The sequence below is a fragment of the Lipotes vexillifer genome, unplaced genomic scaffold, assembly GCF_000442215.2.
Source record: "Lipotes vexillifer unplaced genomic scaffold, Lipotes_vexillifer_v1.1 scaffold426, whole genome shotgun sequence".
Lineage (NCBI taxonomy): Eukaryota > Metazoa > Chordata > Mammalia > Artiodactyla > Lipotidae > Lipotes > Lipotes vexillifer.
In genome coordinates this window covers 3,387,212-3,401,151 of record NW_006779491.1, presented here as the reverse complement: position 1 = coordinate 3,401,151, position 13,940 = coordinate 3,387,212, and the positions used below count along the sequence as shown (strand labels likewise).

Here is a 13,940-nt window from a genome sequence, read left to right as displayed (position 1 = left end):
GGGCCAGGAAACCTGACTTCCAGATCTCACTTCACTGCCAGCTCACTGTCACCCCAGCCAACTTGCACGCTCTCTCTGGGCCTGTTTCCACTCTGCAAAAAGGAGGACTTTGGACCAGGTGATCAGAGCCCTTTCAGACTGAACATTCTAAGAGTCTTCCATGCACTGGGGAAGTGCCTTCACGCAGGAAGGCCCCTTGGTGTGTCTAACCCAGTGGTTCTAGTCGGGGCGATCTGCTCCCCCGGGGGGGCGTGTGAAGACATTTTTGATTGTCACAGCTGGCGGGGGGTGGGGGTGGGGGTGAGGGTGTTGGTGGGTGTGGGCGGGTTGCCACTGGCACCTCGGGGGTGGAGGCAGGGAGGCTGCTAAACACCCCACAGGGCCCAGGACACCCCACAACAGAGAATGAGCTGCCCCACGTGTCAGCAGCGCCGAGACTGAGAAGCCTGGGCAGAGGGCTGAGTCTCCTCTGCAATCCAGGGCTGGGCTGCTTTCCTTGCAATCTGGCTGACTGCAGGCAGCACACGGCATCGGAATCAACCCAGAGCCAAGCTCTCCCGCTGACCCGTGGCCCGAACATCAGCTGGTGGAAGGAGCTCCGCTTCCCGGCCTCACCCTCATGCTGGCTGCAACACTCGGATACCTTCCCACACCACCCGCCGACCACTGGGCTTCTCTGCTCGAGCCCGCGCCAGCGGAGGGAGGGAGCTGCAGGAGTCTGACGGGGCTGGGGACGGCTTTACACCGTGGCCCTGAGAGAAACAGACGGCGGGCAGCCTCCCTGGCAACTGACGATGGGGGAGGCTTTGCAGCTCCTGGCCAGCTGCCATCCCCTCACGTCTTTAGGGAACGCGTGGCTCTATTGAGGAAATGGCTGAGAGCATCTGGTCCATTGATGCCGTTCCCGTCTAGCTTCTTTCTGGAGTGAGCCATGTGATGGACCACTAACACAGAGACATCAAGAGCTGCTCTGGAGTGTTGAAACCCTAGTGGAAATGGGCAGAGGCCTCTGCTTTCACCACATGCTACTCAGGTGAGGTGAAGAGGTAACATTCAGCGCTGTCACCTAGCCTGTTTAGCCTGTTTCTTCACCTGTAACAAAGGAGCACCTGCTTCACAAGGCTGTTCTAAAGTGTAAATAACACCTTGAATGTGAAAGTGCCCAGAATCACACCCAGCCCCCCAAAATCAGGGACAATCTCACTAACAGTCTCCAACAGACTACTGGTGTGCTACTGGACGACTCAGATTTTATCTATCTGGATTTTACAGCCGACTCTTAAGCAAATGGTATGAAAGAAGTGTAAAGAATGAACTAGAAGCATTGGGATACCCTCGTCTTGGAGTCGTGGAAGTTCAAAGGAGGCTTACTTATAGTTCAGATAGGCTTGTGGATTTTTGACTATGTAGCGAGCTCTTCGTCCGACCGAATGGGATGTTTTATCCAAAGACTCTTCCAAGCTTGAGTGCAAAATGTCCCGCACGACCTGCCAGGGGACAAACGGGCCCTTCACCTGGATCAAACACAAGCCAAGACACAAAATCAGTATCCTCGGAGCCCACGTTATGGGTCACTAATGTAAAGGAGGGGGGAATACGTCCTGTGGAACCTCTTTCCTCAGCGGACACTCAATACTGTTGCCTCACGCATTTACTCAGTCACATTTACTGGGCACTGACCACGCGCCTGGCCCTGAGTGGGTGCTGGGCAGAGAGGAATAAGACAAATCCTCCAGGTCCAGTGGGAAGAGTATCTTTTGGTGACTAGTAGAGGTGCTCGGAGGGTGCTTGGGTAATACTGACTCGAGGGCAATGCGCCACAGGAGGTCAGGGATATAGCAGATCCATTCATTAGACGGTTTTAGAGGTTTAAGTACCCATCGTGTACACTCAAGAATGCTCTGTGTACGGCGCCTGTGGTTACACTAGTGGAAACGGAACGTGCTGAGTCACAGACTCAGGAGACCCTCTCAGTGAACACACGCAGGAAGGCACAGCCCAGGTAAGGAAGGGGCTTGATGACAGGGTTATTTTCTTAGCGCCCCAGCAGGAGTGGGCCCAGGAATCTGGTGTAAGTTGAAGCGAGTGAGTGGAGGGTGGGGGTGGGGGGGAGGGGAGAGGCCTCTCCCATCAGTGCTGTGATGAGACAAGGCCAGGTATTAGGGACAGCAACACGCCTTCGGGTTCCTCCTGGCAGGAGGGATTGGGTGGGCATTTAGGAAAGGGTGGAGGGATAAGAAAATCTGGGGCAATAATAAATAATGAGCCTGCAGGCAGAGAGTGTCAGACCTCTCAGTGGCTTTCTCTTGGCTGGTATGGCTGAGAACAGGAAACACAAGCGGGGCTCCTATGAAGCCGCCTCACCTACTCTGCCTGGTGGTATTACTGCCTGGAAGGGGACCTGGACGGGACACTGGCAGAGCCCATGCTCCGGGTGGCTTCTGGGAACCAGCCTGATGGGACATTCGCCTCAGCATGGCATGGGAGGCGGGGAGTGAAGCCGGGGACAGCCACCGTCCCACGCTGACTTGGTCTGCACGGACAGAGGGATTACTGCATGGGAGGCACCACGCGAGGGGCTGCAGCTACAAAAACAAGTAAGAAGTCTCTCTGCCTCTAGAAGCAGCCACTCCAGTGGGCTAAGAGGCACCAGAAGCCAAAGGAGCAGCGTGAAATGTACGTGTCCAAGGGGCAGAGTGAGAACGCAGTAACTACGTCCCTTTGGCAGGATCAGGAAAGCCTTTCCAGAGATGATAACCGGATACTGAAAGATAAATAGGAGTTACCCAGGCAGATGAGGGTGGAAGGCGGGGAGCAGGGAAGGGTCAGATTCCTGGTGAAGAGCGAGGGAGAGCACAGCTCTCAGCCGTGTGGCCTGCAGCCCGGCAGAGACAGATGCGTGAGCCGAAGCCAGGAAACAGATGTGCAAAAATAAGCATGGCGGGCGCGTGGATAACTAAGAACCTGCTGCATAGCACAGGGAACCTCTATCAGTACCTTGTAATGACCTAAATGGGAAAAGAATCTAAAAAAGAGTGGATATATGTATATGTGTAACAGATTAATTTTGCTATACACCTGACACTAACACAACACTGTAAATCAACTATACCCCAATAAAATTAAAACAAAACAAAACAAGAAAACGAGCGTGGTATCCATTGCTAGGATTCTGGGAAATGCTTCTCCCAGTGGCCAAGTGGAGTAGATGGGATGGATGAGAGGTCCCAGGCGTGAGCCTCCCTATGTGGGTCCCATGACAAGAGGGACTCGCAAATCAGCGGGCCAGAGGCTGGGAGGGGGCGGGGGCGCTGGGCCGGGTACCTTGGTGTTGAGGACGTTGCTGGCAATCCGGCAGAGCACAAGCAGCCCGTCCTCCTGCATGGACCAGGTGACGCGCAGCCGGGTCATCCTCTGCAGGGCGCTCTGGTCGGCCTCGTCGTGGTAACGCAGCCTTTTGCTTTTTTCTTCCGGGAGCTCTTCTAAGAGGGGAAGAGGAGAGGGGGCCTCTAATAACCAGTTTGGAGCTGTCACTGTGGAGAGGGGAAGGGTCCCTACCCAGCAGGTCAGACTGCACCAAGGTACTGGTTATCAGAATCTCATCGTGCGGGGAGTCATGTAAACTATCACAAAAGACTCAGCCCATCCCGACAGATTTTTTTTACCCCTTTCATCATTTCTCTTTGGTCACATTTCATGGCGATGGGCTGGGCAGCCTGATGCAGCCTCTTGTTAGTTGTCTGCCCATCTCTGATCCCTCACTTGGAGGCACTGAGCCCTTTGAAAGCACCTCGCACAGAAGCCGAGGGGGCCGGCTTGGGGTGCGCTCTCTGGATAAGTGGGTCCCCACCATTCCCTGCTCTGTGACCTCAGAGATGCTGTGCAAACTCTGGCGCAGCGTGGGGACAACAAGGCCCACTCTATGGGGCTGCCTTGAGGAGTGAACGAGACTGAGTATAAAAACACCTTGCGCAGCACCTGGCACAAAGTAGCTACTACCTAAATAATAACAATCACGAACATTATGGAATGTTTACTAGGTGCCAAACACTGGATTAAGCTTTTTACATATCTTCACTTATAATTAAAAATAATACTTGGCAACAACCCTATGAGAAGGATACAATTATTATCCCCATTTGGCAGCTTAGGAATCTGAAACACAGAGAGATACAGCACCTTGCCCAAAGTCAGAGCCTAGTAAGCAGCAGACAGGATTGGAACCTTGAGCTCTCAACCACTGGGTTTCCCAAAGTTTCTTCCCCTCGGGGAGTCGCTGGTGGCAGTTTCACAGGCAGACGCCATATGCTACCATGTGCTACTGCCAATTCCAAAAGACTGTTTGTTTAGTGAGTGTCTTCCAAATGAGGGCAGGAGAAAAGTGGGCAAAAGAGCATTTAGATTCAAATCGACACCACCACGTATTTTGCCTTGTAATGAATTCAGGTCTTGGCGGGCCAAATTGATCTTATGCATATCTGGACAGGCTAAACAGAGGAGGCTGTTTCAGCTGACGTGAGGCTATTTGTTTTGAGCACCAGCAGAATGAACCACTAAAAACAGGTTCCTGTTAAAATATTCTGTTCTCAGCTGACACAGCTACAGCTATCAGATCACTGTTAAAACACGCACACCACTGAGGTGATATAAAGATGGCCTAAAATCTGGACACTGGTCTCCTCGCTGCCCTCCTTCGCTGTAAATACCGCCCAAACGAAGACTCCAAAAGGGCAATCTACAAGGCACCGCACACGATGGGCTCACGAGATCTGGAGAGATCCTGCAGGCTTAAGGGACACCCATGTTGCCTCTGATTTAAAAACACAACGTAACTAAACTTTGCCCTGATTAGCACAGATGCAGATATTAAAAAGCAAACCAAAAGAAGAATAGGATTTGGGCTGGCTGTGATGAGGACTTTGGTACGGATTTTTTGCCAAGGTTTTTTTTTTCCCAGTTGAGAAATTAGAAATTTGAACCGAGGGAGTTACTAAGTGAAAAGGCTCTACACAATGCAGAGGCAGTGAAAGCAGGGGGAAGCACAGAGTCAGTTCGAGGCCCTCTCGGTCAGCAGGCTGGGTGTGGAAAACAAAACGTGATCACACAGAGTTAGTGCTCCAAATTTAAGGAGACGGAACCCGAGTCTGAAGGCAGAGCTCAGGCTGGGCTGCGGGGAGGCTGCTGTCCATCCCCAGCCAGACCGTGCATGCAAAGGGGAGCGTGGCAAACACGCACGAGCATCCCGAACCTTTTTTCTTTCTCTTGATCTTCCTCCCAGAGTCCTTCTTCAGCCTTTTGCGCTTCTGGCTTTTCCCACCCCTCACTTTCTGGTTCCTGTCCAGCGTGGGCTCTCGGCCAACCTCAAAGTGCTCTTCCCTGTCAGCACAGAGCCCCGATCCCGCTCGCGCTTCTCCCCAGACAGTCAACCTGCTGTTGCCTGGAAATAAGCACAGGACACCGGCGCTGCAGAATGACCTCTGCAAAGGCCAGAGGCCAAAGCCAACGTGCAGTGTTCGTGTCGGCCCGAGACGGTCCCACGTCTATTTCTGCTGAACTCCTGGCCCACGTACCTCCAGCGCCAAGTGGCAATGGGCGCTTGGACAGAAATGTCTGTAGCCTCACCGTGAGCCCGTTCTCCGATGCGGTGGTCTCCTAAAAGACGAGGATGGCACCGGATAAAGCGTGAGCTTTCATGGACCCCAGGGAGCCTAGGGCAGCCACAGCGCTGAGTTGCACGAGTCTCTGACGAAGAGACTGTGCGGGGACCGCCACCCTCCTATCACACACGTGCCCCCTCCCCGTGTGACCTTTGTCTTACAGATTTTCTGTTCTTTGTTTTAAAAAGAAATACTTGTCCACATCGCAGAATAAATTAGAATCCATTGGGGGGAAAAAAAAAAGGGCCAGGCAGATATTTAAGGGGCCTGACATGCCTTTAGTATATATGGAAGTAATTATTTGTGTCTCTGGTCAGTTTTGGTTTGGCCAGTTCAAAATCTGTGAGCCAGGAAAGGGACACGCAGGTGAGTAGCAATGGCAGCCCCCCGGGTTGGGGCCCGGGGATGGATGCCCCTGTCCTGAAAGCCCACCTTTTTGGCCTTGTCGATGATGTAGCTGGTCCAGATCCAGTTTCGCTTTAGGTGCCCGTAGAAACTGGAATCGAGCCCAGCGGCTCCCAGCCCATCTCCGGGGATAAAGCCTTCATCCACGACCTCACGGCTGCCCCTGGGAGATGGAAATAAACAGAAAACAAGCCCTCCTTGGGAAGTGAAAAGAGAGCTCATGGAGTGGGCAGGGGGCATTTATTATAACTGTTACCTTCCCAGAAAAATACCTGGCAGGTGGAAGTAAAGGGCTTTGTCAGAAACCCAGACTGTTATGTAAAATTCCCAATTTCTGTACCCTTGGCCACCAACTTGCAGCCTCCGCACCAGAGACTCAGGCTTCCGGGCCTGACGGGGAAGCCCGATGGGGGGCGGGCCAGAGTCTGCAGGACCAGGACCCCTGCAGCTCTGCATGTGGGGGTGGGGCGGGGCGGGGCGGGGACGCACGCGGTGTACTCCATCATGGCACACTTGCGCTCCAGGGTGTGCTTGTCCATGGCGCTCTCCTGCTCCTTCTGCAGACTGCCCTCCTCATCGCTGCCCTGATCTGGGCCGCTGTTCTTCCGGATGCGCGGGCAGCGCACCACGCCTAGGAAACCAGACACAAGCCCCGCTGAGGACACCTTCCTGCCACGGTCTGCTGGCCACGGACTGCCGCGGGGTGGCGAGAGAAGACTGGATTCCCTTTCTGTGACCAGGCTCCCCACCAGGGGAGAGGGTCTGAAACTGGTGGACCTCCTTGCACAAATGCAGAGGGCAGAGAGTTAAAGCGGGTTGTGAACCTGAGAAAAGGGCCTGCATGCAGCCTGTACTCTAGTAAGGCGGCAAGGCGAGCAGGCAACCAGAGAAACCCCACGCCTTCTTCCTTCCAGGGCGATGCCCCGGGGAGCTGTGTGTCGCACAGAGGAAGTACGAGTGAAAACGGCTGCACACGGTGGTGGCTGCCAGGGTCGGGCTGGTAGGGATCTAGACAGTGCGAGGCACCGTCACAGTCTCCCTGGGCGCACTGGGCTCCAGGAACAGCCAGACGTTTCCTGAGTGCCCGAGAGGTGCACTAATTTAGTTGGGAAATTACACTCAGTGATTCCACAATAAAGCATCTCTTGCAAGGAAATATAAAATACGATTAAAACCGTTGCTTGTGTCAGGCCAGGGAAGGCTATGATAATTTGCAGACTACCGAAGAGCCTCTCATAACATGGTCAGCGGGGAGAGTCCATGCCCTGCACCTCCCAGCTGGAGCTTTACGTGAGATGTCTGGTTCAAGCTTCACCTCAGCCCCACAAGGCGGTGGTGGTGTTCCCAGATTAGAAATGAAGAAACTGAGGTTCAGGAGGTTACAAAGAGCTCACCCAAGGCCATGCATTTGAACGGACCCTGAACCTAAGAGGACTTCAGGCGATGCTTCAGCTTGCACCACCAAGCTGCCTGTGGGGGACGCAGATTCTGGCCCTCCCCAGGGCTGCTGAATCCAAATCCCTGGACCGCACCCAGTAATCCGCATTTCAACGGGTTCCCCAGGTGCTGCCTGTGTGCACTCATGCTCTGGGAGCCTCACTTTAAAGGATCCTCACGTCTCATTATTGATGGGGCAGAAGCCCCTCAAATGTCTGTTGAATGAAGGGACAATCAATGCCTGATTAACGGACTCAATAAGCCCCCACATTTCGGCTCACGAACATGGGAAGGGGTGGAAATTCACCAGTTGTCAAGCCTGAAAAACTCTGGCGCAAATAACACACTGGTTCGCAAATTTTTATCTAGGTATAAAATGCAGGGGAATTAGGGCACTTTAAAATCTGCCCTGGTAAAAGCCTAGCTCACTGCTGCCGCCAGAGGATTCTACAAAACACTGTTTCTAAAATTTGTCTGGACCCATTAAAGTATCTATACAAGTGCTCATTAGCCTACTGGCATTAAACAGTTCTACCCAATAAACATGTGGCTCCTGCTTTGCAAAAATCAAAGTGTAACCTTGATCTTCCAGCTCTGTGACAGAAGGAAGAGAGGGAGCCCTCTCCCGGGTGCAGATGGAATGTGGCATCCTTTTCCTCCTGGGACGGGTGGCGAGAACGGAACTGATGAAAACTGGCTTAGAGGAAATAGCACGAGACTGGAGGTTCTAACGCCTTCTACAAAACCTCCATTTACTCCACAAACATTTACGGGATATCACCTATGTACCAGGCACTTTGAGACACGCTGGGGATACAAGCCACATTTCCTGTACTCAAGGAATTCCCAGAATGACATCAGATGACAGTAAAGATGCTGGAAAGGCTTTCTCGGAGAGAGAATGCTTGAAGTAGGAGTGGCTATCTGCAAGGTGAACATAGGTCGGGATATTCCAGAGAGAGAAGAAAAAACAAGCCAAGGCTTAACTCAAAGCCCAAGTCATCTGACCCACTGGACAGTCTGGTCAGTCCCTCCTTCTAAAGACCTCCCAGCCTGTCCTCTGTCCTTCACTATCACCAGCGGACCTCTCCTGGACCTGAATCACAGCCCCTGGCTGGTCTCCCTGCTTCCACTCTGGTGCCTCTCAGTCTGTTCTCCACACAGCAGCCAGGGCAACTCTGAAAGACCTGAGATCTTGGCTTACAACGTCCAGTGGCTTCTCGCTGCTCTTGGAACAAACCTAAAGTCTCCCTGCGTCCTGCAAGGCCCCAGAGTCTGCTTCCTGCCTGCTTCCCCATCTCATCAACTGCCACCCCCCTCCCACGCACACCGGCCTCTTCTGTTTCTCCATCAACACTCGGGGCCGTTGCACCTGCCTGGGATGCTCCTTGTCAGCTCTGGTCACGGCGGGCTCGGCCTCACCCTTCAGAACTCAGCTCAAAGTCTCCTCCTCAGAAAGGCTGCTCCTGACCAGCCCAGTAAAGCACCCTCGATCCATGACCCGGTGTTGACCAGCCCAGTAAAGCACCCTCGATCCATGACCCGGTGTTGACCAGCCCAGTAAAGCCCCCTCGATCCATGGCCCGGTGTTGACCAGCCCAGTAAAGCCCCCTCGATCCATGGCCCGGTGTTGACCAGCCCAGTAAAGCCCCCTCGATCCATGGCCCGGTGTTGACCAGCCCAGTAAAGCCCCCTCGATCCATGGCCCGGTGTTGACCAGCCCAGTAAAGCCCCCTCGATCCATGGCCCGGTGTTGACCAGCCCAGTAAAGCCCCCTCGATCCATGGCCCGGTGTTGACCAGCCCAGTAAAGCCCCCTCGATCCATGGCCCGGTGTTGACCAGCCCAGTAAAGCCCCCTCGATCCATGGCCCGGTGTTGACCAGCCCAGTAAAGCCCCCTCGATCCATGGCCCGGTGTTGACCAGCCCAGTAAAGCCCCCTCGATCCATGGCCCGGTGTTGACCAGCCCAGTAAAGCCCCCTCGATCCATGGCCCGGTGTTGACCAGCCCAGTAAAGCCCCCTCGATCCATGGCCCGGTGTTGACCAGCCCAGTAAAGCCCCCTCGATCCATGGCCCGGTGTTGACCAGCCCAGTAAAGCCCCCTCGATCCATGGCCCGGTGTTGACCAGCCCAGTAAAGCCCCCTCGATCCATGGCCCGGTGTTGACCAGCCCAGTAAAGCCCCCTCGATCCATGGCCCGGTGTTGACCAGCCCAGTAAAGCCCCCTCGATCCATGACCCGGTGTTGACCAGCCCAGTAAAGCACGCTCGATCCATGACCCGGTGTGTCTCCTCCCCAGCTCTTATCACACTCTGGGTCTCTGTGTGCTGTGTCTTCGCCAAGACAGCATTAAGTCCTGCTGCTGTGTGATCGGGCGCAGGAAAAGACACACACAAGGTGTTCAATAAATACCTACTGAAGGAGCAACAGAATAAAGACAAAAGCAAAGCCGTGTGGGCTCAGTGGGGTGGAGGGCTAGTGGCCCTCCCACGTAAGGCCCACCACTGTCCTTTCTAAGGGAGCTTCCAGGACACTCCAGGCCTCCGGGGGACAGTGGGAAAACCAGCCCGCGGCTTCTAGTCTCTTCTAGCTCTAACTCCCGCTATCCCACAGAAAGGAGGGAAAACAGCGAGTCCAGTAAAGATGGACGGTACCTAGTGGGGTGTTGAGGCAGACGCACTGCAGATCGAACCAATAGTTCTCCACGTCCTGCATCGAGTTCAGGACGTAGAGACGCCTCTCGAAGGGCCGGCTGCTGTGGGCCAGGTTGTAATGGGGGTCACAGGTGGTGGTGTCCACGATGACCACGTTCTTCTTCAAGAAGATAAAGACCTACGAGGCAGACACCGGATTGGGTGAGGGGAGAGCCTCAGCCTCAGCACCGGGTGAGGTGTCTGGAAACTGCGCTTAGCCGTCAGGACCACCTTCATCTGGGCCTGGAGGCTGTTACCTGATCTTTATCCTGAAACTTCTCTGTGGGCCCGAACTGGAGCAGCCCCATGTAGCACAGCTTCTGAAGGTTCTCCACCACCGAGAAAATGTAACGTCTGGAAAACAGAGCGGGGTGGCGGGTTCTCGGCTGCCGTCAGGGGGTCTGCACGGGGGTGAGGGATGTGACTTGCTGCTTCTCCTCTCTTCGACCTGTGGGACCCTGAGGACGGGCCTCGGGCCTGAACTGTGCTGAGACCCAGAACCCCCATCCCAACACCAACCAGGGCAACGGGGCATTGGTCCTACTTGGGGGGCCTGAGTTCGAAAGCAGAAGTAACAAAAGGAAAGACCCACCTCATTACCCGCAGAGTCTTTATCAGCAGACTTTACTTTAAAAGAACCTTGAAAGCGAGTACTAAAATGTCCCAGCCCACACTGCATTTGCCTCTGTGCTTTATGTAGAAGGCACAGGTGGCTGAATTAATGACCCTGGGTCGCTACAACCTGGCAGGCAGAAACCTTTCCTCTTCCTGGTCAACGATTACTCAGAAGCCTAACTCCAAGGGGCCTACCAGGAGGCTCGGCTGCCCCGAGTCGGCTGCAGGGACTCACCTCTTGTACAGAAGCTGTTGCCGGATGGGCCTGGGGAGAAAGCGGATCAGCGTGTGCTTCCTCAGAGGGTCGTTCAGAAACTCCTCGAGGTTGTCCACCTGAGAGGTGATTTTCAGGTTCAGCTCACCCTCCAGAACAGGGTGAATTGCGAGAATTGTGAGAAAAACACCACGACTTTCCAGGCTGTGGTCTCGCTGAATCTGGCCACCCATCCCACGGGAACAGAGCCCCCTCTTGCCTGTCACTCCAAAGCTCCCACATTTCTCAGGCCTGCCGCCCCTCCCCTCCAACCCATCTGCCACACTGCTGGGTACTGTAAACAGGTGGCCTCACTCACTGCTGGTGGGCACTCAAAGTACTAAGACATTTCCGGGGGACAATAGGGGAATATATTTATTCACATTTAAAAAATTTAAAAAGGATGAAGGATGGTTATTGCCTTTAAAGCCAGGAATTCCACTTCTATCCTTAACCTAAGACGAAAAATTTTGGAGCTGCCCTCAAATACGTCTAACAAAAAGTATTCATCAACATGTCATTTACACCACCGAGAAACTGGAGCTTAAATGTCCAAAAAATAGAGTACTGGTTAAATACATTAGGGTATGTGCATAAGAAGGAATACTATGGATTTACTTAATATCGAGTTAAAGCAACAATGTGGAAAATACAATACATTGTTCAGTGGAAAGAACAGATCATAAAAGAGTAAATACAGTACGGTCTCGATTCAGTTTTTTTTTAAAAAGGAAGACCTCACATATATACACATGCATTACATACAAACATGGCATAGGAAGAAAAAGACTAGAAGAAAATGCACCAAAAACACTAGCAGTGATACCTGTGCGTGATGAAGTTATAGCATTTCTATGATAATTTCTATTTTTTCCTTTTCCTGTATTTACCAAATTTGTAAAAATATATTTTATTGCTATACCATAATTGTCTGTCTTTTGACTGACCCAGAAGAACAAGTCTTTGAAATATTTCCCTTGACTCACCATCTATCCATCCATCCACCCAATCTATTCTGCCTTTCTTTCTTTTTCTATATCTATCTATCTATCTATCTATCTATCTATCTACCTATCTAGCAAGCCACTCTCTCTCTCTTTCTATCTAGCGAGCCACTCTACCTATCTATCTATCTAGCTATCTAGCTAGCTAGCTATCGAGCCAGCCAGCCAGGCAACTCCAAGTATTTTCCCTTGACAGGTGAGTGTAGGCCCTCTGGTATGGAGCTGAGGGACCAGCCCCTGAGAAAGCCTGGGAGTCATCAGTACCTTGTAGCTGACTTGCACAATCTGGGTGAAGATGGAGAGGGGCAGGCAGAGAAGAATGTCGCTGACCAGAGCCCAGCCAAAGCCAAAGTCCTTGTGGACCGGGACGGGAGGGATGTAGCGTGTCCACGAGGCTTCATCCACGTACACTGGGAGAAAACAGGGGTCAGTCCTGAGACAGGGTGCCGGTCATGATGCTGGTATCGCCAGTAGGTCTTTGTTCCCTCTCACCACAAACTAGGGCAACACCCTCCTTGTCAGGCAGGAAGCGCGGAGGCTCAGGAAGTGTGGATTACGTCTTCGTTTGGATCAGGGCAATAGGGGACTCAGCCAGTTCACTTCATAAGGACAAGGAACCACCATGACTCCCCCTAGACCCCACTGGGGCCTGCCTGCCCAGGGCACCTCACCGGTCTCCGTGGAGAGCTCCACTTCACCCTCCCGGGTGGCTCCATCCTGGGTGTCCTGGGGTGGGGCATCCAAGGAGGGCTCCAAGTTGCTCCCGGAGGAGGATGGGGCTCCCGTCCTCCTTTCGCTGCTGAAGCCCGGCTTCTCCACCGTGTTGCTGGCAGGGTGCCCATAGATCAGGTACCACAGAAACATGTGGATCACCCGCAGGCGAGGCATTTTGGGCAGAAACCCTAGAGAACGCCCAAGTCCAGGAACTGGGGCAAAAAAGGAGGGCGATGCTTGAAAATCCCAGATTCAATTGAGTTCAATTCATTCAAAAACTATTGAGTGCCACTGTATCCCAGGGGTCAGGGAGACGGCAAATGTTTTCACCCTCATGGGACTTACTTTCTAGCGGGAAAGGGCAGACAGTTACAAACTACCTAAGATAGTACATCGGATGGAAATAGCTGATGCAGAAAATAAAGCAAGGAAGGCAGAGGAGGGCTATAATTCTACAGAGGCCTGGAAGGTCTCACTGGGGAGAGGCCTTAAGGGACATCCTCGAGTTGGTGAGGGAGCGGGCCATGCAGACACCTGGGCGACATGCCCCCCAGGGCGAATGCAAGAAGCCTGAGACGGGGGTGTGCCTGGCACAATCGAGGAAGGGCCGGTTGCCCCGAGTGACAGGGTGGAGCAAGGAAGGAGGAGTGCGCAGGAGGTGAGCCGGAGTGTAAAAGGGCAGGGGGCCACCACGACAGACCCCAGCAAGAGGACCTGAGGCTGATGCGGACTGTGCAAAACATCCGAGAATCGAGGTTCTTCTAAATAGCTTATTTCTTTGACACAAAGTGCTCCTTGACTTTCCCCAACGAGAGGAGACAGGTGAGAGCCAAGGGAGGCATAGGAACAGGGTGGCAAGGACAAGGGACTGCGGGGCCCCTCCTCTGCCATCAGGCCTGGACCACGCAAAGAGCTCTCGGCTGCCTCTTGTCCACTCAGGTGCACGTTGTGCGCAGGTTTCTCCCTCCATCTGTACTTTCTAACTGTGACACCTTAAGAGTCTGGGCCAAGTCCCTGTGCCCGGAGCCCTCAGCAAGGGAAGTCACACAAATGACCTCTCCTGCTCAGAATCCCCGGGTTGCCAGGTCCCCCACCAGGACGTTTCTGCCTGACAGAAGTCTGTGAGCCATCACCATTGCCCTCCTCCTCCAGCTGCATGCT

General features: G+C 53.5%; 1 protein-coding gene across 1 annotated transcript in view; it reads right to left on the bottom strand.

Moving 5' to 3' along the window:
- The window catches only part of GTF3C1 (general transcription factor IIIC subunit 1), a 74,649-nt gene that overhangs the window by 20,046 nt on the left and 40,663 nt on the right, over positions 1-13,940 (bottom strand). Inside the window, exons 15-25 of the mRNA XM_007452820.1 lie at positions 12,737-12,991; positions 12,330-12,475; positions 11,044-11,141; positions 10,451-10,547; positions 10,155-10,332; positions 6,552-6,693; positions 6,090-6,225; positions 5,571-5,652; positions 5,249-5,437; positions 3,325-3,482; positions 1,372-1,514 (exon numbers count right to left, since the gene is read on the bottom strand). Coding sequence (XP_007452882.1) covers positions 1,372-1,514; positions 3,325-3,482; positions 5,249-5,437; positions 5,571-5,652; positions 6,090-6,225; positions 6,552-6,693; positions 10,155-10,332; positions 10,451-10,547; positions 11,044-11,141; positions 12,330-12,475; positions 12,737-12,991 — 1,624 coding nt within the window. The remainder of the gene's footprint in view (positions 1-1,371; positions 1,515-3,324; positions 3,483-5,248; positions 5,438-5,570; positions 5,653-6,089; positions 6,226-6,551; positions 6,694-10,154; positions 10,333-10,450; positions 10,548-11,043; positions 11,142-12,329; positions 12,476-12,736; positions 12,992-13,940) is intronic.